General features: G+C 48.5%; 2 protein-coding genes across 13 annotated transcripts in view; one reads left to right on the plus strand and one right to left on the minus strand.

Annotated features, from left to right (window-relative positions):
- TNIP2 (TNFAIP3 interacting protein 2) overlaps window positions 1–23,791 on the plus strand; it is a 72,039-nt gene that overhangs the window by 36,583 nt on the left and 11,665 nt on the right. The window contains exons 4-6 of one of the 10 annotated variants that reach the window (XM_082390947.1): window positions 799–1,065; window positions 1,171–1,290; window positions 3,457–5,187. In XM_082390947.1, the coding sequence (XP_082247073.1) occupies window positions 799–1,065; window positions 1,171–1,290; window positions 3,457–3,645 (576 nt within the window). In that variant the 3' untranslated portion in view covers window positions 3,646–5,187. Of the gene's footprint in view, window positions 1–798; window positions 1,066–1,170; window positions 1,291–2,601; window positions 3,327–3,456; window positions 5,188–9,797; window positions 10,408–23,791 lie in introns of those variants that run through there. The other 9 variants (XM_082390945.1, XM_082390946.1, XM_082390948.1 and 6 more) reach the window with 9 other exon arrangements.
- Window positions 12,470–23,791, minus strand: part of FAM193A (family with sequence similarity 193 member A) — a 173,593-nt gene continuing 162,271 nt past the window's right edge. For all 3 annotated transcript variants that reach the window (XM_082390915.1, XM_082390914.1, XM_082390913.1), the window contains 2 exons: window positions 23,031–23,112; window positions 12,470–13,219 (listed from right to left, as the gene is read on the minus strand). In XM_082390915.1, coding sequence (XP_082247041.1) covers window positions 13,126–13,219; window positions 23,031–23,112 — 176 coding nt within the window. In that variant the 3' untranslated portion in view covers window positions 12,470–13,125. The remainder of the gene's footprint in view (window positions 13,220–23,030; window positions 23,113–23,791) is intronic.

The following is a 23,791-nucleotide window of genomic DNA, read 5'->3' on the forward strand; positions in this document are numbered from 1 at the left end:
TGTGCTCCACAACGGGAGAGGCCGTGACAGAGAGAGGCCCACGCACCGCGATTAAGAGTGGCCCCCGCTCGCCGCAACTGGAGAAAGCCCTCGCGCAGAAACGAAGACCCAACACAGCCAAAAATAAATATAAATAAATTAATTAATTAAAGAAACGTTTAAAAAAATACTTAAAAAAAAAAAAGAATTACTATCAAGTATAGCTTTTACGGTGGGAAATTGTACCAAGTCCGCTTCTGTCTACGGCGGTTGTTTGTGGCCATCGTCGCCACGTCCTAGTGTCCCCTCTGCACAGAGCGAACTGAGGCAACTCTTTTTTTTTTGGCCTTCGTTCCTTTTATTTATTTATTTAAAAAGTAATTAATGTATTTATTTTTGGCTGCGTTGGGTCTTCGTTGCAGTGTGTGGGCTTCTCACTGCTGTTGCTTCTCTTGTTGCGGAGCACAGGCTCTAGGCATGCAGGCTTCAGTAGTTGTGGCTCACAGCCTCAGCAGCTGTGGCACACGGGCTCAGTAGTTGTGGCTCGCGAGCTCTAGAGTGCAGGCTCAGTAGTTGTGGCGCACGGGCTCAGTTGCCCTGCGGCATGTGGGATCTTCCCGGACCAGGGCTCGAACCCGTGTCTCCTGCATTGGCAGGCGGATTCTTAACCACTGTGCCACCAGGGAAGTCCCCTGAGGCAACCTTCATTTAAGGGGAAACTCACTCTGCTCCTTGTTGCTAGTGAATAGCTTCACAGTTCAGGTTGGCTCGAGAGCAGGTTCTCAGCCGCCGTCACCGTGAGCTTTCCGGCCTCCTCAGGTGGAAGACCTCAATGCCAAGTGGCAGCGCTACGACGCCAGCAGGGACGAGTACGTGAGGGGGCTTCACGCACAGCTGAGGGGGCTGCAGGCCCCCCTCGAGGCTGAGGGGCCCTCCCCGCCCGAGCTGATGAAGAAGGAGATCTCCCGGCTCAACACACAGTTGGAGGAGAAAATCAACGACTGTGCAGAAGCGAGGCGGGAGCTGGCGGCCGCGAGGAGGGCCCGGGACGCCGCGCTGGAGCGGGTGCAGATGCTGGAGCAGCAGGTGCCCCCCGCCCCGGGGCCGGGCGCTGGGAGGCGCTGGGGGGCTTTCTCCGTCTGAGCAGAATAGGCGCTGCCGTCTGATGGCCGAGTGTCTGTCTCCTCACAGATCCTCGCGTACAAGGACGACTTCACGTCGGAGAGGGTCGACCGGGAGCGGGCTCAGAGTCGGATCCAGGAGTTGGAGGAACGGGTGGCCTTGCTGCAGCGCCAGGTACCCTGGAAACAGGTAGAATGGAGGCCCATCTCCTCCGGTCCAGGCTGGGCGTTTTCTTCGTGTTTCTTTCATCGGTTTCAAGCCCTTCTGCGTCTGCCGAGACCCTGATTCTGTGCTCCGGGCAGAGCCACCGTGCCCGGTGCCTGGGGCCTGGTGGCAGAAAACCTCCCTGTTGTACCATGTGTGTCTATAGAGGACATTGGCGTGGTGGCGTGTGACTTCAGGGGTGGCTGTCGGGCCTGTCCTGCACCCAGAGGGCACGTCCTGGGCCTCGGGCTCCCTACTGGGAGCTTCGTGCACACGTGTCCCCTCCTCGCTCTGCGGCAGGGACCCTGGTCGCCCTGTCACACACACACAGCCGCTGAGGCTGCAGGCGTCTGCTGGCGCCCCCCAGCTCACAACCCCCGTGCACGGAGATGGGCCGTGCAGGCGGGCAGGCCCCGCAGCTCACTCTGGGCTCCGTGCTGTCCCGCCACAGGGGGTGCTTTTTGGGAGGCCTGGCCTGGGTGGGAACTGATGGTTTCTCACTGCAGGACCCAGGGCACCCTCATGCCACTTCCCTGCTCCTCCCTGGGTCCGCCCAGAGCACCCGATACACATCCTCCTGGGGGGCTAGCGCCCTGGTGGGGTGGGGATGCCGAGCTGACCCCGGAACCGCCCTTCGTGGTTGGCCTCGGGGCGGCGGGAGCCACCCCCAGTGCCCCATCCTGCGTGGCTGTGGACCCCACTGGTGGACAGAAGGGTGGCCCGGCCTGCCGAGGCCCGGGGCCTGTGCAGTGAGTGGCCTCTGAGCCCCTTTCGGCTGCGGCCTGTGGCCGTCGAGCTTTGGGAGCACTTGCTCCTGCTGGGCCCCTGGGCGACACCCCGGGGTGGGTGGTGGTGAAGCTGTGGGCCAGCAGCCAGAGTCCCGCCGCCTGGGCTGAGGCTCCCACACGAGGTGTGATGAACACCGGGGGTCACGGCGCTTCGGGGCTGACGTTGGGGGCGAGCGTGTCGGCCGTGCCACGGGCACCCCTGCTGCCTCCAGAGACCCCCCCGCCCACCGAGGAGGGACGCAGTTTGCCAGGCTCCCTCTCTCCACGGCGGCGTGTGGGGCGAGTCTGCTGGGGCCGCGGCGGGGGTCGGGGTCGGGGAGCGGCCCCCCGCCCCGCTGGGGCCCGTTCCTCTGTGAGTGCAGGCAGGAGGTTTTTCACGGAGCACGTCCTCATTTGGGCCCCAGCACCAGGCAAGGCGAAGGTGCAAGTCCCACTGCACAACAGGTGTATCTCTAGTTGCTGGAGCCTGAGGCCAGCCTCGTAAGCTGACCCTTTGCCTTTTTTCCAGGATCCTCGAGAGCCAGGCTCTTGCCGGATTCACACTGGGGGCAAAACTCCCGGGTACTTAGAGACTGACGCTTCGGAGCTTGTGGCGCCCGGTGGCTGGAGGCCTGGGATGGGATCCCAGCGGCCAGAACTCCCCGCAGAGGGCGGGAGCCCCGGAGCAACCCAGAGAGGCCAGGGGGACCTTCAGTGCCCTCACTGCCTGCAGTGCTTCAGCGATGAGCAGGGGGAGGAGCTCTTCCGGCACGTGGCCGAGTGCTGCCAGTGAGCGCGCGCTGGTGCTCCCAGCACGCAGCATCGGGATGCGGGGCCCCCAGAACAGGCTGGGGGCGCTTCTGAGCCTTCCCCTTGGTCCCCCTTGGGTCAGGGGGCACTTCCGGTGGGGCTGGAGGGAGAGGTGGGGTTGGGAGCATTCGTGCCCAGGAGGGCGCAGCCTCGCCTCTGGTGTGGAGTTGGACGTCCCAAGCTGTCGGGCCGAGGCCGTGCTGACGTGGCGTGGGGTTCTCCCAGGCCCGCAGGACAGCCCTGCCCCAGCCGCACCTGGGGACGCTGCGGCTCACTGGGACGCGGCGGCGGCTGCCCGTGGGAAGCGCGCCCACGCCCACCAGCTGAGCGCTGTGCCTGCACTGAAACAAGGCCGCACTGCAAGAGTGTGTGCCGCATATCCAGAACTTAAACGTGTTTATGTCACATGACTTAATTTTGTAATAAATGCACTTGCTACAGCGACTGCTCTGAGAATGTGCTCTGGGGGCTGGGGTGCAGGGACCCGGCAGCATTTCCATCTGAGTTACACCAGCCGGGAGGAGAGACACTCTTACTGTTTGTCTGTCACCTGTTTGTTTGTTTGTTTGTTAAGGCATCCAGAGGGGCAGGGTCAGCGGGAGTCCAGCCTGCCCAGCACTCTGCCGTCGGCCTGTGTCAGCTCCAGCCAGGGTGTGAAGGGCTTGGGGTGAGGCGGGAGGAACCAGGCGCCTGGCGAAGGCAAGTGAGAGGCTTGCAGGGCAAGGACCGCGTGCATAGTCCTGGTGGGGTCAGGGCTGTGTGACTCAAGCTAACCCTCAGAAGTCGCAGGAGGTAAGTACTGCTATCAATCCATCCTCCTCAACACAGGTGTGGAAGGTGAGGCACAGAGGGGTAAGGCCACTTGCCCAAGGTCACAGTAGCAGGGGACAAAGCTAGGATGTAAACCCAGGCCATCTGGCTCCTGAGCCCACATTCCACTTCCCAATGTGTGGAGGAGCTGCTGGCACGGTGCAGGGCCAGCACTGCGTGCATGTGTTGTCCCTCCTGCCTGGAACCTCGCTCGCCCTCTCGCTGGCTAAGTCAGTCCTCCTCCAGTTGTAGTTCAGACGTCCACTCCTCTGTAGGATCCTCCCTGCGCACCCCACTTTCCAGGAGCCGACTGGAAGGGATCAGTCTGTACAGCGTGGGTGCTAGAACGTCACAGGAAGCCTCCGTCTCACTGTCCTGAGGAGTTGGAGGAGTTTGGAAATAGATGGGGACCTCCCGGAGAGAAGGGAGCTGCAGAAGGGGGAGCCCTCAAATCCTTGGCTGACCCCTGAACTGTGCAAGCTTAGCATAAGACTCACTCCGAGAATCCTGGGGCAGGAACAGCGGCTGGAAGGCAGGATGTGCCGAGCAGAGCTGCCAGCGGCTGTCCACCGTAGCGTGGCAGTTCCGAAGCGGAGTCCCTTGGGGTTAGAGGGGCTGGAAAACCTTGGTTTTCCTTTGCAGCCCTCCAAGGGCCACGTTTCAGGAGTGAAGTTGACATCTCAGGGCCACAACGAAACAGCCCTGCTCTTCCAGACAGCCATCCAGGAATTCAAACTCTGGCTTTCTTCAGAGCCAGGACCTTGTACTATATTAACCGGAGTCCAATATACGGTAAAAAATACTAGACATACAGGAAAAAAGGCATAATGCAGATATATTCACACAAACACAAGCTAACAAAAATTTATATCCAGCAGATTGTACGACAAGAAAAAAGTATACTATGGAAATTACTCAGGCTAGAGGGAAATGATGATTCTGGATAAAAACAAACATAGAAAGGAATGAAGAGCATGGGAATGGGGACTTCCCTGCTGGCACAGTGGTTAAGACTCCGCGCTTCCAACGTAGGGGGCCCGGGTTTGATCCCTGGTCAGGGAAATAGATCCCACATGCATGCTGAAACTAAGAGTTTGCATGTCACAACTAAGGAGCCCACGTGCCGCAACTAAGGAGCTGGCAAACTGCAACTAAGGAGCCCGCGACTAAGACCCGGTGCAACCAAATAAATATTAAAAAAAAAAAAAAAAAAAAAGCATGGGAATGGGTAGATATGAATGAATATTGACTGTTTAAAACAATAATGTCTTGAGGGTTTTAAAACATGCAAACATGTGACCACAAGAACTTTCTAGGTGAGGGACGGGAGTGTTTAATGAATTTATACAAGTGTAAGGTTTTTGCGTTGATTTGTGGTGGACTAATGAACTAAGGAAACATAATCTCTAGGGTAACCACTAAAGTAGTAATGAAAATATCTAATTAGAAAGTTAATAGAACAGAAAAATGTTTTTATTAATCCAAAGCAAGACAAGTTAGGAGAACCAAAGGGATAAAGGAGAGACGAGACAAAGAGAAAGCAGTTGGAAGATGGTAGACTTAACCAACTGTATCAGTAATTACATTAAAAATAAATGGAGGGTGGGAGGGAGACGCAAGAGGGAGGAGATATGGGGTTATATGTATAGCTGAGTCACTTTGTTATATGGCAGAAACTAACACACCATTGTAGAACAATTATACTCCAATAAAGATGTTAATAAAAATAAAAATAAATGGACCAAACACTCTGATTGAAAGACAGTGATTGTCATACTGGATGAAAATGAAAGTCTCACCTGTGTGCTCATTAGAAAAGATACACTTTAAATATAAGACACACCATGCCAACATTAACCAAGAAAATGAGAGTGATTATCAGACACAGTGGACTTTTAAGACAAAAAATATTACCAGAAATAAAGAGCAACAGTGCATAATGATAAAAGGGTGAATTTATCAGGAATTTACAATATACCTAAATTTGTGTAGAGCTAATAATATAAAGCAAAAGGACTAGACAAATGCATAATCATCGTTGGAGATTTTAACATACCTTTCTCAGTAACTGATAGAAGCAGGGAAAAAAGTCAGTAAGGATACCGAAGATTTAACCTATCTACTTGGCCTTATTTCATATGTAGAACCTAAGTTACACCCAACGGAAGTTAACTATAATTCTTTTCAGGTGTACGTGGAATGCTTCCAAAAGAGACAAATCTGTGGGCCATAAATCAAGTCACAACATACTCCAAAGAACCTAACCATTGAATTCATGGTCACTGACCACAGTGAAATTAAACCACGACTCAGTAACAGAAAGATAACTACTAAATTCCCAGCACAGTTCTAAATGATCCATGGGAAAAATAAACACAACGGAGATTAGAAAGTATTTTGAACTGAGTTGAAAATGAAAATACAACTTGCTAAAAATTATGGAATGCAGCTAAGGCAGTGATTAGGGGGAATGTATTAGCTCCAAAGGCATATATTAGAAACGAAGAGAGGTTAAACTTCAGTGATCCAAGTGCTCATCACAAGAAGCTAGGAAAAGAACCGCAAATGAGGGACTTCCTTGGTGGGTCCAATGGTTAAGAGTTCACCTTCTAATGCAGGGGACGCAGGTTCAATCCCTGGTCAGGGGACTAAGTTGCCAGCCACGTGCTGTGGGGCAACTAAGCCCGTGCGCCACAACTACTGAGCCCGCACGCTCTGGAGCCTGCAAGCCACAATGAAGACCCGATGCAGCCAAATAATAAAATTTTAAAAATAAAAAGAAAGACCTGCAAATTAAACCCAAAGAAAATGGAAGGAAATAATAAAAGAGCAGAATCAGTGAAATGGAAAGCAGACAAAAATCAACAATGCCAAGAGTTAGTTCTTTTAAATAGTAATAAAACTGATAAACCCATAGCATGACTGATGAAGAATAAAAGAGAAAACAAATTGCTAATTATCAGGAGTGAAAGGTGGGCATCACTGTAGATCTCTAAGATATAAAAAAGTATATACTATGAACAATTTATGAAGCCGATAAATTTGACAACTTAGATGAAATGGATAAAATCCTTGAAACACACCACTTACTAAAATTGACATAATGAATAGAAAACCCAAATAGCTCTATGTCCATTAAATAGATTGAATCTGTAATTAAAAATCTTTTCACAAAGAAAATTACAGTCTCAGATGACTTCACTGGTGAATTCTTCCAAACATCTAAGAAACATATACCAATCTTACACTCAGGAAACAAAAAGTGGGAACGTTTCCCCATCTCGTTTTATGACACCAAAACCCGAGAAGGACAAGGCAAGAAAGAAAATGACAGACCACTATCTCTCATGAACACAGAGGCAAAAATCCTAAACAAAATATTAACAAATTGAATCCAGCAATATAAAATGGATAATACATTATAACCAAGTGAAAATTTTATTACAGGAATACAGGATTGGTTGACATAAAACAAAAACAAACAGGACCCACAAAACTAATTCACCAGAGGAGAAATCATAGGATCATCTCAACAGAAGCAGAAAAAGCATATGACACGATTTAGTACCCACTCATGATACCAACACTGAGCAAACTAGGAATAGAAGGGATTTCCTCAATCTGATCAAGGTGTATGTCCAAAAGACCTATGGCCAACTTTCTACGTGATGATGAAATACTGAGTGCTGCCCCTGCTGAATCCCATCAAGGCAAGGTGTTCACTTTTTAAATTTTTTATTTATTTATTTTTGGCTGCGTCGAGTCTTCGTTGCTGCATGCGGGCTTTGTCCAGTTGCGGCGAGCGGGGGCTACTCTTCGCTGCAGAGCTCGGGCTCTAGGTGTGTGGGCTCAGTAGTTGTGGCTCGCGGGCTCTAGAGCGCAGGCTCCGTAGTTGTGGCACATGGGCTTCGTTGCTTCGCGGCACGTGGGATCTTCCCAGACCAGGGCTCGAACCTGTGTGCCCTGCATTGGCAGGCGGATTCTTAACCACTGTGCCACCAGGGACGCCCCAAGGTGTTCACTCTTATAGCTGCAATTCCACGTTGTACAGGAGATACCCAGTGCAATCAGGCAATAAAAGGGAAAAAAGGACAGAAAAATTGGAAGAGAAAAAAATCAAAAATCAAACTATCGCTATTCACAGATGACAGACTGTGGATATAGAAAATCCCTAGGGGATCTTAAGAAAAAAGTTTAGAATTAGTAAGTCAAGTTGACCATCTCAAGATACAAAGACAACGTATGAAACATCTACTGTATTCCTGTATATCTGCAAAAACTGGAAAAGCAAATTTATAAACCTGTTGTGGGTTGAACTGTGTCTCCCGCAAAAGATATGTTTACCAAAAAGATGTTGAAGTCCTAATCCCCAGAATGTGTGAATGTGACCTCATCTGGAAATAGGGTCTTTGCAGGTATAATCTCAGGTGATGTCCTGCTGGATTAGAGTGCGCCCCAAATCCAATGACTGGTGTCCTTATAAGAAAAGGACAAGAGACAGACAGACACAGGTGAGAATACCGTATGAAGACAGAGACAGAGATTGCAGAGATGCATGTATAAACCAAGGACTGCCAGTGACCACCAGAAGCCAGGAGTGAGGCACGGAAGAAATTTTTCCTCACAACCGCTAGAAGGAACCAATGCTGCTGACACCTGGATCTTGGATTTATATCCTCCAGAACTGAGAGAATAAATTTCTAAGCCACCTAGTTTGTGGCACTTTTTTATGGGAGCCCCAGGAAACTAATGCATAACTCTACTTAGGTAATGTCAAAAACATAAAATGCTTAGAAAAAAATTATCAGAAGTGTGCAAAACCTTTACAATAAAAGCTGCAAAATATTGCTGAGAGAAATTCAAGAGCACACAAATAAATGAAAAGATACCATGTTCACAGACTGGGAACTCAGCAGTCTTTAAGATGTCCGTTCTTAAAGATGCCCAAGTTGATCTATAGACTCAGTACAATCTCAGTCACAATTCCAGTAGGCCTCTATGATAAACTGATTTTAAAATGAGTACTTCCCCCCCCCCTCCCCATTTCTTGGACTCCAGTTACATGTGTGTTAGAATGCCTGATATGGTCCCACAGGTCTTTTTTTATTTTTTGGCTGCGCCGCATGGCACGTGAGATCTTAGTTCCCCAACCAGGGATCGAACCCGTGCCCCTGCAGTGGAAACTTGGAGTCCTAACCACTGGACCGCCAGGGAATTCCCTCCCACAGGTCATTTTTTTTCCCAGTCTCTTTTCTCTCAGTACTTCATTTCTGGTAGTTTCTATTTATATGCCATCAAGGTCACAGGTATTTTCTTCCAGAGTTTCTAATCTGCTGTTGTAGTATTTTTCATTTTAGATATTGTATCTTTTGTTCTTTGGATCTTTTTTACATCTTCCAGTTCTCCATCTTGTTCATGTTTTCCTTTATATCCTTCAGCATAGTCATAAGATTTGTAATGGTCATTTTAAAGTTCTTGCCTGCAAATTCACCGTCTTTGGTTCTGTTTCTATTGCTTGTTTGATATTTCTTCCGATTTATGGTTTATATTTTCCTTCTTCTTGGGATGGCCTGCTAATTTTTTGCCTGGATTCCAACATTTTGGATTTTACTTTGTTTAGTGTGGGATGGCTTTGTATTTCTTTTAGAAGAATGTTGGACTTTGTTCTAGCAGGCAGTTAAGTTACTTAGGATCAGTTTGATCCTTCTGAGGCTTGCATTTAGCTTTAGATTCCATACTAGGGTAACAGAACCCCACTGCTGAGCTGAGACCCTTCTGAGGACTCCACGCCAATACCCGTGTATCACCAGGTCTCTCCACCCTGGTTGGATTCCTGGTGCCCCTGGATTTATGGAACTTTATGCCACACGTGGCCAGAGGAGTAGATTCGAGGGGATTCTCTGCAGACCCGTGGAGTGCTCTCAGTGCAGCCCCCTCCTGTCTGCATCTCTGCCCCACACACTCCAGCCACCCCACATGCCGGTCTCTGCTGCCCTCTGCTCAGCAAGCCTGCTGGGCTCCTCCCCGTGCTGGGGCCTGGACGCTGCCTCCAGGCCGGAAGCTGGGGCCCTCGGAGGCTTACCTTGTTTCCTGCCCTTCACTCAGGAAACACTGCCACGTGCTGCCTCTGTTCCAACATCCAAGCACACCGTTAAAAACACTTCCTTGGTTTCACAACTGTCAACAGCAGGAGGACGGTTTCTGCAGCCACTCTTCCCCCACAGACGCTGCTGCTGAGGTTAAAAGTCCAGGCACATGGTTCTCACTCTCCAGACGACACCGCGTTCTCCACGGAAGACAAGCCGGGGCTCCCAGGACCCAGCTGGCTCCACACACTCAGCTACGTGACTTGCCTTGACAGTAAGTTCTTCACAGTCCAGAGCTGTCTGAAATCTCCTTCCGTGCTTCGTGTCTCCCACCCCGCAGTGCTGTTTACTCTTAACGTTTAGTAGTGGATCCAAAACGGACAGTGACCGCCTGTGATTGTCAAGATGCAGCAGCAGAGAGTCACTTCCATTCGGTCATTCTGTGTGATGACTTGGAGGTTTTATTTGTGTTTAAAACAGTATGAACTGTGGGTTAAGTTTTTTCTTTTCCTTTTAAAAAATATAGTAATGAAATTGAGAAGTATCAATCCTTTCTGGTACCATAACATTTTGATTTTTTAATGGCATGAGTATGTAGGCAAACTTCAATAAAAGAACATTTTGCTGTTTTTTTAGCTACTGTTACGTTATTTCATCGTAAGATTATTTATCAACGTGATCTGAAGAGGCTCCCCCAGAGGCTGACCCCAGGTCGGGGAGTGACCTCATCGGGAATCTGAGGGGCTCGCCTGGGGCTCTGGTGTCCCCATCTGTCATGTACGGACTGGGCTGAGGACCTGGCTCACACCTAGACCACAGTAACAAGTCACCAGAACCCTGGACTAGGGCCTGAGCCTCCCGGGGCCTGAATCCATCCTCTTTTTTGTTCCTGAGATGCCCGCTTGAGGAATGATCTGAAGGAACATTAGGGTTGGGTCTTGCAGGTTGGGTGGGATTTCCAGGGAACTCGGGAAGCGCGTTCCCAGCAAGGAGAGAGGCCGGGAGGCCTGAGGGGCCAAGTGTGCAGACTCGGAACCAGGTGTGGACGGCAGGCCCACGTGCGGGGTGGGGTGGGAGGCGGCTGGGGCCCCTCAGGAGCCGCGTGTGGTGCGGTGGGTGGTGCTCAGTGCTGGGGCACACAGGGCGCCCCTCACCACGGCTCACCTCACAGCGGGGAACCTGTAGGTCTCAGCAGCCAGCACGGCCCACAGGGCAGACGAGGAAGCGGAGGCCTACAGGTGGCTCGGCCCCCGCACAGCCTCAAGACTGTTCGCGGGGAGAACAGGGATGGGCACAGGTGGGTCTCGGGGCCCGAGCGGGCAGCTCCCCTTAGGGGTCCAGCCTGGACTCGTCCCAGGCTTTGCTCCCTGGCCCTGCCTGTGCTCTCACCAAGTGCCCTGCCTCAGCCAGTGGGGGATGAGCCCAGCCCTGGGCTTGGGGTCCCGGGGGAACGTGGGGGGAGGATCTCTGCCCCTCCCGAGGACACCCTCTGGCGCGGTCACAGCCTGGCCTCAGTTTCTTCCTTTGCTGGATCACCCCATCACCCAGAAAAACAAGCCGGCCTCTTGACCCCAAAGCCCCTCTGCCTGCTGCCCCTCCCCCCCCTCCTGTAAACCAGCTTCCACTGGGCGCCGGCCAAGGTCACCTCAGCATCAGAGCCACGTGGCCAGTCTCTCCCTGCCCCCCGCGGCCTCCAGGCTGCCCTCATCCTCACCTGCTCTTGATGCCTGGTTCCGGGGCTCGAACCCTGGTCCCGTCTACACAGGTTCATGAACATTTCACCAGGCGCCTGATGGGCAGTGCAGACCGGACCCCTCCAGGGAGCGCAGCCCATCCTTCCCAGTACTCAGACCACGGCCTTGCGGTCCTCCTTGCCCCCTCTCATCCTCCTACCTGCATCCCGTCTGTCGGGAAGCCCTGTGGGTCCAGCTGTCAGAATAATTCCGCAGGCCAGTCCCACTCACCCTCTCTCAGGCTAAGAGCCAGGCCGGGCACAGTCTCCACACAGAAGCGGGCCCTCGCCGCTCCCCCTTCACTCAGGGACAAGCCACATCCTCGTGTGTGCACAGCAGCAGCTCTACCAAGAGGCTGGGAGCAGTGGGAGCTACGGAGGGTCCTAGGGGGCGAGTGGAAGCTAGGCTGCAGCCAGGCGGCAGCGCCACGCCCGCTTTCTGCAGACTGGTGACAGAGCTCAGAACAAAGGGACCACACGGGGATTCCTTTCCTTCACTTTAAATACTATTAGCACACTGTTGCCAGCTTATACCCAATTAAATATTTGTAGTTCTTCACTGCTGTGTTGGAGATCACCCTCCCCCCACCCCCGAGACTGGGTGGGGGCACCTGCCTACAAGGCCATATGGAAGGAAGCCCAGCCCACTCCCCACTCCCCTCTGCTGGGCCCCCCCAGCCCCTTCTCCACACCCCTGCTGTCCTCTTGGCACTTACCACTGTGGACCACCGACAGCGCTGAGTCCCTGGCTGGGCTCTGTCCTGGGCATGCGAAGGCCCGGGTGACCTGCTGGATGGAGGATGGTGAGGGCACCAGGAATCGAGAGCCGCCGCCGCCACCGGTGACCCTAGAGGTGCTCCAGGGCCGGGGCCCGGGGTCCCCTCGGGGGCACAGCCATCAGCTCGCCCGCCCCCTCCCCGCCGCAGCCCATCACAAAGCAACCAGACGAGGCCTCCTGCTGTACTAATGTATTCCATCTTTCAAAAAGAAAGACATGATTTTAATATTACTTAACAATATGTTAAAAAAGTAGCCAGGCAGGCCTCCGTGTTAATACAGCCGAACACTCTAACAGACTTGACGGTGTGAGTACTGGGTGGTGTTTTGTTTTTGAACTTTCTCATTCTGCAAGGGATCTTACACAAGCTGGCTACAAGTCAGGGGGATCAGACACGGACAGCGCGACGTGTACACTCTTAAACAGTAGATTGTGGAGGAGAACGGAGAGCCCTGCCCTGCCCGGCCGCCTCGGGTGGGACGCAGGGCACAGAGAGCTGAGCGCAGCGGCACCCCGGCAGGACAGACGGCGGGACAGGGCGAGACACAGAGGCAACGGGCCACGTGGGGATGCGAACCCGTCCGGCCGCGGCCCAGGCCTCCGAGGCCGCGGCGGTGGAGAAGGTGGCAGAGCTACTGTTCCGATCCGACGGCAGAGCTACGGTCAAGGCGGCTCACTCACAGACTACACGCACACGAGCTAACAATGCGGGTCGAGCAGCAAGTTCTCGGTCGGGAGGGGGCTCGGGTGCGGCGGCCCACCCGCACAGCCCGGGGCAGGCACGGCAGCTCCGGGCCCGGCCCACCGCCCGCGCGTCCCTCTCCAGGCGGTCCTTGTTCAGTGGGCAGCAAAGGTGGCTTTTTTCAAGCTGAAATTGGACCAGTTGATGGACAGTCTCTGTCGGGTCTGCCTAGCGGAATCCAAACAGAACCTGCGAAGAAAGGAAGCCAACGGTCACGGGAGGAAGAGGCCCACACCCGGGATGCAGCTGGCGAAGCCCAGCACCGTCTGGGGTTCAGTGTGCGGGACCCCGCTGGCGTCCACCGTCTCCCCACGCCTTGCTGCCGGAGGAACAGGGTCCCACCTTCAGGACACTGGCCAGCACCCTGGACATCTCTGGGGCTTTGTGTCCTTTTCTCTCGTTCTTCAGGAAGCTGCCCGTCCCAGCCAGGCTCTGCCCATGGCCACCAGCCTGCCCTCATTTATCCACAAGGTCACAGTGAGTGTGATGTGAAATAAGAGTTTGTATGAGACACAGTTACAACACTGCCCGCCCCCCTCGCCCCCGCGCCCGCCCTCAGGGGCAGGTCGAGTGCAGCCTCGCAGGCCGGCTCTGGAACACCACCTGCGTGCTGCCCCCTGCTCCCCAGGCAATGATGGCCGAGTTCCGTATTCAATGAAGGAAAGAACATTTTCTTTCAAAAGCCTTTACTTTTGCCTATTTCTGAAATTCTCACCCTTCCAGCACTAACGTGGGTAGCAGGAATTTGAATTAAACTAGAAAATGGTATTGTTGTCACTCGTTCAGCAGGTGAAATGAAGTGTTTTTGCTTCAGCTGTGGTTAAATCGCTGAACCAGTCGTCGGTGCTGTGTGCCTGGAGGACTGTGTCCAGGTAGACGAAGCCCCCGGCCACCCTGCCCCTCGGCGAAGGGCTGCACCGTCTCCCAGGATCCAAACTCTCTTTCCCTGGACACAGCTGGCCAACCCCAAGTCCTAGTGGTGTTACCCTTTAAACCTTCTGGAAGCTTCCACCTCCTCCTCCACTGTCTCTGCATCAGCACACGTGTGTCCCCACCCTTCACGCCGCAGCCAGAACGCTCGGAAGCACCAACCACGGCCCTGCTCCAAGCCGCTCAGAGAAGAGCTGCAGCCCAAACCAAGCAAGGTCTCCACGGGGCCCAGGCGACCTGCTCTGCGTCCCCCCCACACACTGGCTCCACTCTGGACACCACCTCCCATCAGGCCTCCGTACTGCCAACTGTGGACTGGGTCACGCATACGTACCTACACGTGTACAAAACACACGAGTACAGGTAACTATAACGCAAAAGCCTGGGTACCCACCCCCCAGGTCAAGAAACCCAACACTGCCAACCCTGGGCGCCATGCTGTGCCCTCCCAAGCAGGGAGCCACCGTCCCAGCCTTTGTAATCAGCAATCCTCATGGTTCTTTGTAGTTTCACAACTCGACGGTGGCTCGTGATGATTTCTTTTTTTCTTTTTTTAACATTTAATGAATGAATGAATGAATGAATGAATGAATGAAGGCTGTGTCAGGTCTTTGTTGCGGCACGCAGGATCTTCGTTGAGGCACGCAATCTTTTGTTGTGGCGCACGGGTTCCAGGGCACGTGGGCTCTGTAGTTGTACCACACGGGCTCTCTAGTTGAGGCGTGCAAGCTCAGTAGTTGTGGCACGTGGGCTTAGCTGCCCCGCGGCATGTGGGATCTCAGTTCCCCGACCAGGGATCGAATCCACGTCCCCTGCGTTGTAAGGCGGATTCTTTACCCACTGGACCGCCAGGGAAGTCCCTCATGTTGATTTCTAAACACAGAGTAACAGAACTGCACTGTATGTTTTCATGTTGCTCCTTTCATTCAACAGTACGTTCATGCGATTCCTCCGCGAGGCCACAGGCACGGTGGGACTGTTTGCTGGAGTATGTGGGATGCACAACTTGGCCGTTGCAACTTTACAAGAGCCGCCAAGCTCTTCTCCAAGGTGGTCTGACCTGACCTGCTGCTCCTCGCCCGCGGAGGGGGTCGGGCCCAGCTGCTCCCCAGTGCCAGTCGGGCTGAGGCCCCCGCGGTTAACTGGCCACAGGTTTTCTGTGACATCGACTGTTTCAGTTGCCCACTTGTCAACAGGTCTGTCTTTCCTTAATGGTCTGTAATGTTTACACATCTTGATACTAATCCTTTGTGATGTGCTGCAAATACTGTTTTCTCACTTTCTTTAAAGCAAATTGTTGATTTTGATGTAGCTTAATTTATCAATCTTTTATTTTATGGTTGGTGTTTCTAAGAAATCTTTCCCTATGCTCGAAATTAAAAGGTTTGCATATGACACTTAAAATCTTACCCATCTGAAGTTGACCCTGAGTGTGGTGTGGTGCAGGGAAAGCACACTTGCACAGCTCCGTTTATGAACACGCCTTCATTCCCACAGGGATCAGCCAACCCATCTTCTGTCACACACCAAAGCTCAGTGTTCGTACAGGCCTGTTTCTGGGCACCAATGTCACCATATTTTAATAACCAGGACTTTCCAAGTCTTTACAATGGGCAGGAAAAGGAGCCTTCCTTATTCTTCCTATTCTTCCAGGAGGATATTAGCGATCCTTTACAGTTTTTTTCTTTTTTGGGTCAATGTAACACATATATAGCAGGGTGAATAAAACAAATGTATAACATAAAGAATCATTATAAAGCAAATACCGTGGATCACCCGAGTCACGCTGGGGGTGAGTCAAGCACCTGCCTGGCGCTTCCTCTCCTCAGAAGTAATCACCATTCTGGCTTTTTACGTTGATCACTTCCGTGTCTTTCTTTAAAGTCTTAACGCCTACGTACGCATCCCTGAACAACATACTTCACTTCTAAAAGCACACTTTATTTAGGTATAATTTATGTCCAGCAAATTGCAGTCAGTGTAGAGCTCACAGTGCTGACAAACATATACGTCTGGGAAACCATCACCTCAACCAAGACACAGACCGTTTCCACGAAACCCCAAGTCTCCTTGCCGCTCTGGCCCCAGGCAAACAGCGACCTCTTGGTCTGTCCCCACGGATGAACCCGTGTGCTCCGGGATTTCGCGTCAGTGGCGCCTCCGCTTCTCGCACCAAGTGCGCCGCCTCTGAGGGCTGCCCGTGTGCTGCAGCAGCGTCCACTGGATGGACAGGGCACCGTTCTGTTTATCTGCTCATCTGTGTGGACCTCTGGGTTGACCCCAGTTTTGGGCTACAAATAAGACTTCTAGGAACATTCAGGAACGAGTCGTTGTGCAGGCATCACTCTGCTTTCTCTTGGGCTTTTGGGCAGACCCCAGCAGTAGAGCTGCTGGACTTAATAGTAGGCATATTAAACAATGTACTTTAGTTTTGCCTAATTTTAAGTTTATATAAATTGGATATCGCGTACATTCTTGAGCATTCTGTCTCTGTTAACATTCAGTTTGTAAGATGCATCTGTGTTGCAGATTGCTCTGGTTTGTTCCTTTTTGTTGCTATAACACTTCTCCTTTGACAGTATCACAATGTGTCCATCCCAACAAGTTTTAGAAACACTGTGTTAAGTTCCACAAAACCCTTCTTGGGTTTTAAATCCACAGATAAACTTGCGGAAGCTGGAGAGCTTAAAGGTACTAATGTTTTTTTTTTTTTTTTTTGCTGTGTAGTTCCATTTATATGAAGTTCAAAAATATGCAAAACTGATGTATGGTGAAAGATCATCTTTACTTTGGGGGTGCTGGTAAGGACTGGGGACATATGAAGTAGGCTTCTGGGTGCTGATAATGCACACCTTGGCCGGGTGGTGGTTACCTGGATGTGCTCACTTTGTTAAAATTCACTGAGCTCAAAGGCACTAATTCTTCTACGAATAAACACGAAGAACCTGTGTGACCTGGGTCCTTCAAAGCTCTTCTGTGAAGTCTCATCGCCTTCTGTGCACGAGTCTTGTGCAACTCCTACTAGATTCATGGATACTGCACAGATCTTGCTGCTGTGATAAACGCTGTCTTCACGTAAACTACATTTTGGAATTACTGATGGTGTAGAGAAAAATAAGTAACTTCTGTACACTTATCCTACAGCCAGGCTCTTGCTAAACTGTCCTATGTTTTCTTCCGTAATTTCCTACGTAGACGATTAGATCATCTGTAAAATGAAATTTTACTTCCTCCTTTCCATGTCTTATGCCTTTAATTTCTTGTCTTACAGTGCTCGCCAGGAACCACGGTTTAGGGTTGACCAGAAGAGGAAATAAGAGGGCAGCATTTTTTTGCACGTGCTTCCACATCTTTCCCATTTTGGAAAACGTTTCATGTAGCTTTCTTTTCTCTTCTTTCTCTTCCTCTTTTGGTAAATTCCTTTTTTAAGGTTAAAGATATTTTCTTCTATTGCTTATTATTTTAAAAAAATTAGTTATAAATGGGTGCTAAGATTTTAGCAAAGGTTTTTTTCTGAACTCACTGAAATGATCACATGGCTCTTCTTTACCATGTTAATGTGCCAGATAACACTGCGGATTTCCTAACATCAGAAACTCCTTGCATTCAATCCTGGGGTAAGCCGGTTTGGTAACATGCTGCTCTTTGAAAATACTGTACCACTGTTGGATTTAGCATGTGAATATTTTCGTGATGATTTTTGCACCTAATATTCATGAGAGAAACAAATGTGTCATTTCCCATTTTTTTCTGGTATTGTTTTTGGCAGATTTTGGTATCAACATTTTACTTCTCTCATAAAGTGGGGAGCACGCTCCTGTGCTGTCTCATTTCAATTCTCTGGTAGAATCTACAAGACCGAATAATCTTTCTTCGAAAGTCTTGGACAATTCTCTGTGAAACTGTCAGAATGTAGTTTTCTCACTGGGAAGACTTAGAACTGCTGCTTTACTCTAACAGTTACTGGACCATTCACGCTATTTTTCTATTGGGTTAATTTTGTGTCTTATTTAAGTTTTAAAGTTAATTGTTGTAAAGTTGCTCCCAGTCTCCGGAGTTATGTCCTCCTTTTCACTTATGTGCTCACAAAATCAAAGAAACCCTTTATATTACAGAGAATTTCAAACACACCCAAAAGCAGAGAATGGTAAAATGAACAGAGCCACCATCCAACTTTGATAATTATCAACGTTCTGTTTCTTCTTCCATCTAATTATGGTATTTTGGGTGTCTTTTTTCTACTTTTCTTGACTAGTGTCTCTCAAAGGTTTATTTATTTTATGTTTTCAAAGAATCAAATTTTGGCTTTGATGATCTTCTCTTTGTTTCCTATTTCATTATTGCTCTTATGTATTATCTCCTTTGTTTCACTTTCTTTGAGTTTATTCTATTGCTGTTTTCCTAATTTCTCAAATTAAATCCTAAACTCATTAATTTTCAGGTTTTTAATACTTAACTCCAGCATTTAAGGCTTCAGTGGAAGTGCTCCCAAAGGCAAACCTTTTCTTTTTTTAAAAATTTTCTTGAAGTACAGTTGATTTATAATGTGGTGTTAATTTCTGCTGTAGAGCAAAGTGACTCAGTTTTATATACATATGTATGTATGTGTGTGTGTGTGTGTGTATGTATATATATATATATTCTTTTCCACTGTGGTTTATCATAGGGTATTCAATATAGTTCCCTGTGTTCTACAGTAGAACCTTAGTTGTTTATCCATTCTCTATATAATAGCTTACATCTGCTAACCCCAAACTCCCACTCCATCCCTCCCCTCCCTCCTCTGCCCCTTGGCAACCACAAGTCTGTGCTCTATGTCTGTGAGTCTGTTTCTGTTTCGTAGATAAGTTCATTTGTGTCATATTTTAGATTCCACATATAAGTGATATCATATGGTATTTGTCTTTCTCTGTCTGACTTACTTGACTTAGTATGATAATCTCCAGTTGCATCCATGTTGCTGCAAATGGCATTATTTCGTTCTGTTTTATGGCTGAGTAATATTCCATCGTGTATATGTACCACATCTTCTTTATCCATTCATCTGTCGATGGACATTTAGGTTGTTTCCATGTCTTGGCTATTGTGAACAGTGCCATTACGAACATAAGGGTGCATGTATCTTTTTGAATTATAGTTTTTTCCAGATATATGCCCAGCAGTGGGATTGCTGGGTCATATGATAGCTCTATTTTTAGTTTTTTTTTTTTTTTTTTAATTTTTAGTTTTTTGAGGAACCTCCATACTGCTCTCCATAGTTGCTGTACCAATTTACATTCCCACCAACAGTGTAGGAGGGGTCCCTTTTCTCCACACCCATGAGCAAAACCTTTTCTGCATTCCACAGGTTTTCACATGCAATATTTTCCTTATCTTTTAGTTCTATACATTTTTAAATGTCCACTGTGGTTTTGTACTTGACCCAGGAGTTATTTAAACTTACATAATTCCAGATTTCCAAATATTTAGGGACTTAAAATGTACCTATTGTAAACATGCAACTTCAACATGTTGTGGTCAGAGAACACAAATTATACATCCTTCTTTGACATGTCTGAACCTTGCTTTCTGTGGCCCAGCACAGATCCCGTTTCTGTGGATGTCCCCGTGTGTGTAAGAACTCAGCTCTCTGTTTCTTGGATGCAGGGTTTCACCTACATCCGTTAGACTAAGCTTGCCAGTCAAGCTGTGTTGATCTTCCACATCTTCACAGGGGGGCTGGGGCTGCTCAAGCCAATCAGGATGCAGAGAAATGGTCTGAGATCTCCCACCAGGATGGTGGATTTGTTTGATTCTCTGTGAAGCCCAAATTGCTTTTTGTATCTTGAGGCTATTTCATTAAGTACTTGTGTTTAAAATTCCTATTTCTTCCTGACAAATTGAACATTTTATCATTATCTAGCAAACTTCATCTATCCCTTGTGTTAAAATATACTTCGTCTGAGAGTAACAACTGTAACAGTTTCCTTTTTCCTTTCTCTTTATTTCCACCTTTCTTTTCATTATAGTTTAGGTATGTTCTTGTAAACAGTAATATATACATATGTGTGTGTGTGTGTGTGTGTGTAAGTGTGTGTGTATATATATATTTAAAAAATTTAACACAACCTGACAAACTACTTTTGTCTGCTTACTGCCTATCATGGTTACTGACACAACTGGACTAGTGTCTATCATCTTTTTAAAATTTGTTTGTTGTACTTTCTCTACATTTATATTTTTTTCTCTTTTTGTTTTGATTTTTTTTCCTTCTACTGATTAGCAATTTATACACCCTATTTCTATTCTTTTAATGCTTGCTCTTGAAATTGTGTCCTGCCCGTTTAGCTTAAAGTCTGAATGTTAACTACCTGAACAATAGAAGGACTTCAGGATACTCAGCTCTGATTATTTCACACCTAACTGACATACTACTGTTGTTCAGTACTGGGGTTCTTTCAAACATAATGTCAGTTAGACATTTACCTAGATTTATCAGGCTGTTTTTCATTCCTTCCTGTGTACGTTAGAGTGATCTTCTGAGGTCAATTTCCTTTTTCTTTTCTTTCTTCTTTTTTTTTGGGGGGGGCCACGCTGCGCAGCTTGCAAGATCTTAATTCCCCGACCAGGGATCAAACCCATGCCTCCTGCAGTGGAAGCATGGAATCCTAACCACTGGACCACCAGGGAATTCCCGATTTCCTTTTTCTTAAAGTATAATTTTAGATGTTTCCTTTTAAAACAGGTCTCTTTGTAGCAAGCTCCTACAGTTTTTCTTTATTATGGGAAAGAACAGTTTTGTGGGATACATAATTATAGACTGACAATCTTCTTTCAACACTGTAAAATAAATATCACTCCATGGTCTCTGATTTCATATGCTATGTCTAGAAATGGATTTTTGTTTGTTTATCCTACTGGTATATGTTGTGCTTTTGAATTTGTAGATTCAGATCTCCCACTAGTTCTGCAAAATCCTCAGGCATCGTATCTCTTTAAATCCTGCTTTTCTGTGGTCTCCATTCTCTCTCAGAGGGGCTTCCATTAGATGTATGTCAGACTTAGCCACTCCTCCGTGTCTCTTCAGCCCTCTTTCACATTTTCTATTTTCCTTGTATCTTGGTACATTCTGGGTACATTTTCCAGCTATATCTTCCAGTTCATTAATTCCCTCTTCAGCAGTGTCTAATCTGTTTATCAGCTATCTATCTATTGAGGTCTTGACTTTAATAATTCTATTTTTCATTTCTAGATTTTTACTGTTGTTCCTAGGTCTTGGGTGTTTGATAATCTTTGTTTATAAGGTCATGCATGATTTTAAGGTGTGTGAACCCTGCAGGTCTACCTTGGGAAAATATTCCTCCAAAGCTTTGCCTACATCCAAGAAATGCCCCTATTCTATCCCCTGCTCCCCAGAATCCAGCTTCAGGGCAAACTGTGTTAATAATTCAAGTAATTTAGGGACCTCCCTGGTGGTGCAGGGGTTAAGAATCCTCCTTCCAATGCAGGGGATGCGGGTTTGATCCCTGGTTGGGGAGCTGGATCCCACATGCCGTGGGGCAACTAAGCCCACGCGCTCTAGAGCCTATGCACCACAACTAGAGAGACTGCGTGCGACAACTACTGAGCCTGCACGCTGCAACAATAGATCCTGCATGCCACAACGAAGATCCTGTGTGCCGCAACTAAGACCCGACACAGCCAAATAAATAAATAAATAAGTCAGTAAGTAAATAAATACATATTTAAAAAAAAAAAAAATTGGGGACTTCCTTGGTGGTCCAGTGGTTAAGAATCCACCTTCCAATGCAGGAGACGCGGGTTCAATCCCTGGCTGGGGAGCTAAGATCCTACATGCTACGGGGCAACTAAGCCCACATGCCACAACTACTGAGCCCCCACATACCACAACTAGAGAGAAGCCCATGCTCCACAATGAAGAGCCCACTCACCACAACAAAGATCCCGCAGGCCGCAACTAAGACCCAACGCAGCCAAATCCATCAATGGATCAACTTAAAATAAAAAAACAATTCAAGCTGGTACCTGCCAGCTACAGATTCTTTTGGACTTTGTACAAACACATTCATATCATCTGAGAATGACAATTCCACTTCTTCATTCGAATCCTTATCCCTTTGTTTCTTTTTATTTCTTTAGAAATAGAAGTTGTGATAAGGGGCATCATTGTTATTACTTTTTTAATCTCAAGGAATGGCTTGTAATGTTTCACCATGATGTACATAACATTTACTGATTTTATGGATTCCCTTCACCATGTTTAGGAGAGGCCCTTCTCATCCTAGTTAAGGGTTTTTACTATGAACGCTTAACTTTAGCAAATGCTGTACCATCTGCTAAGATTTAAAAATACACACACACACACACACACACACATTATAAATATATATAATTTTAAGAAACATTTAGAATTTTACAATACTTCAGATATGAATTGATGACCTTTTGTACTGCAAGCTGCTCTTGTGAGTGTCTGTGTATATGTGTGCGTGCTTTCTGAAACAAAGAGATTAAAGTACTTCCAAAGAAAGAACAAGGCACTTTAAAATTTTCTTGCCATGAGTCACATAGTAGATATTATTGAACATATTATGACAAATATTATTAAACATGTACTGATAAAGTCTGCGTATCAGGAAACCTGAATCAATTATCCAAAATGTTACTTTCCTCCTTAAAAGCATGCCATATCACTGTGTTCCAATGCCAGCACATACAAAGATCAGCTGGGAGGCTTGTGAGAACACGGCTGTTGGGTCCCAAGTTCCTAGGCGATGCTGCTGGTCCAGGACCACTCTGAGATATGCTGCCATAAACCAGGCTTTACACACACGGGAAGGGAGAAGTGAGTGAAGTGTGGGAGTGTGGGCGAGAAGGCTAGTGCGTGTGTGCTCGGGGTGTGGGTGGGTTGTGCATGGCAGGCCTTCACGTGCTAGAATGCTACCAAGGGGCCGGGCTGCTTGGCTAGCTGACACAACTTCTGTCCAAGCAAGCGGCCGTGCTATGTGGGAGGGTCATGCATGGGAACCACGAAACCATCCTTTTTCTGGACCACACTCTTAACAATTACCTTTTGAAATATTCCACTTCCCTCTCTGTCTCGTCCATGTCCACACTGTCTAGGTCGATATCTTTAGGCAGAAAGACATCATCTGTAAGATGAAAGAAAAGAGGCAAGTCAACTAAACAGCAGGCCATCTTAGCGGGACAGAGCAAAGCATCTGGTTTTACTTAATTTCAACAAGTTCACAAACTAAAAATCTTTTCTAAAATGAGATTTTGTATGGGACTTCCCAGGCGGTCCAGTGGTTAAGACTCCGTGCTTCCAATGCAAGGGACGTGGGTTCCATCCCTGCTCGGGGAACTAAGATCCCATGTGCCGCGAGGTGTGGCCAAAAAAAAAAAAAGTGAGAACTTGTCTAATAAAATTTTTTAAAAAATTAAAAAAGAAAAATGAGATTTTGCAAATGGCCACAGGTGGGCAGACCTCTCTCATGCACTTGGGAACATCCAGGTCACCTGGAATTAGCGAACTCCTGTGCTGAGTGAAGGAACCACTGCTTCCCGCCCGGGAGAAGAGACATACCTGCTGCCGCCACCGGGAGAGCCCTTGAGAAGACAGAGGCTGTCTGCCCCAAGGCCCCGCTGGAGGGAGGGCGGGGGGGGGGGGAGCAGGGGCACGGCTGTCAACAGACGCCGCGGACGTGTCTGTACCCAGGACCCGGATGTCAGCCTCTGGAGGAAGACGGCCCTTCTAGGCATTCAGTTTATCCAAGCAACATCCAGAGACTTCATCAAAAAGCTTTTCCGGTTGTCCCTACCAAACGCAAG

This window comes from Balaenoptera borealis (genome assembly GCF_965194805.1).
Source record: "Balaenoptera borealis genome assembly, chromosome: 4".
Taxonomy (NCBI): domain Eukaryota; kingdom Metazoa; phylum Chordata; class Mammalia; order Artiodactyla; family Balaenopteridae; genus Balaenoptera; species Balaenoptera borealis.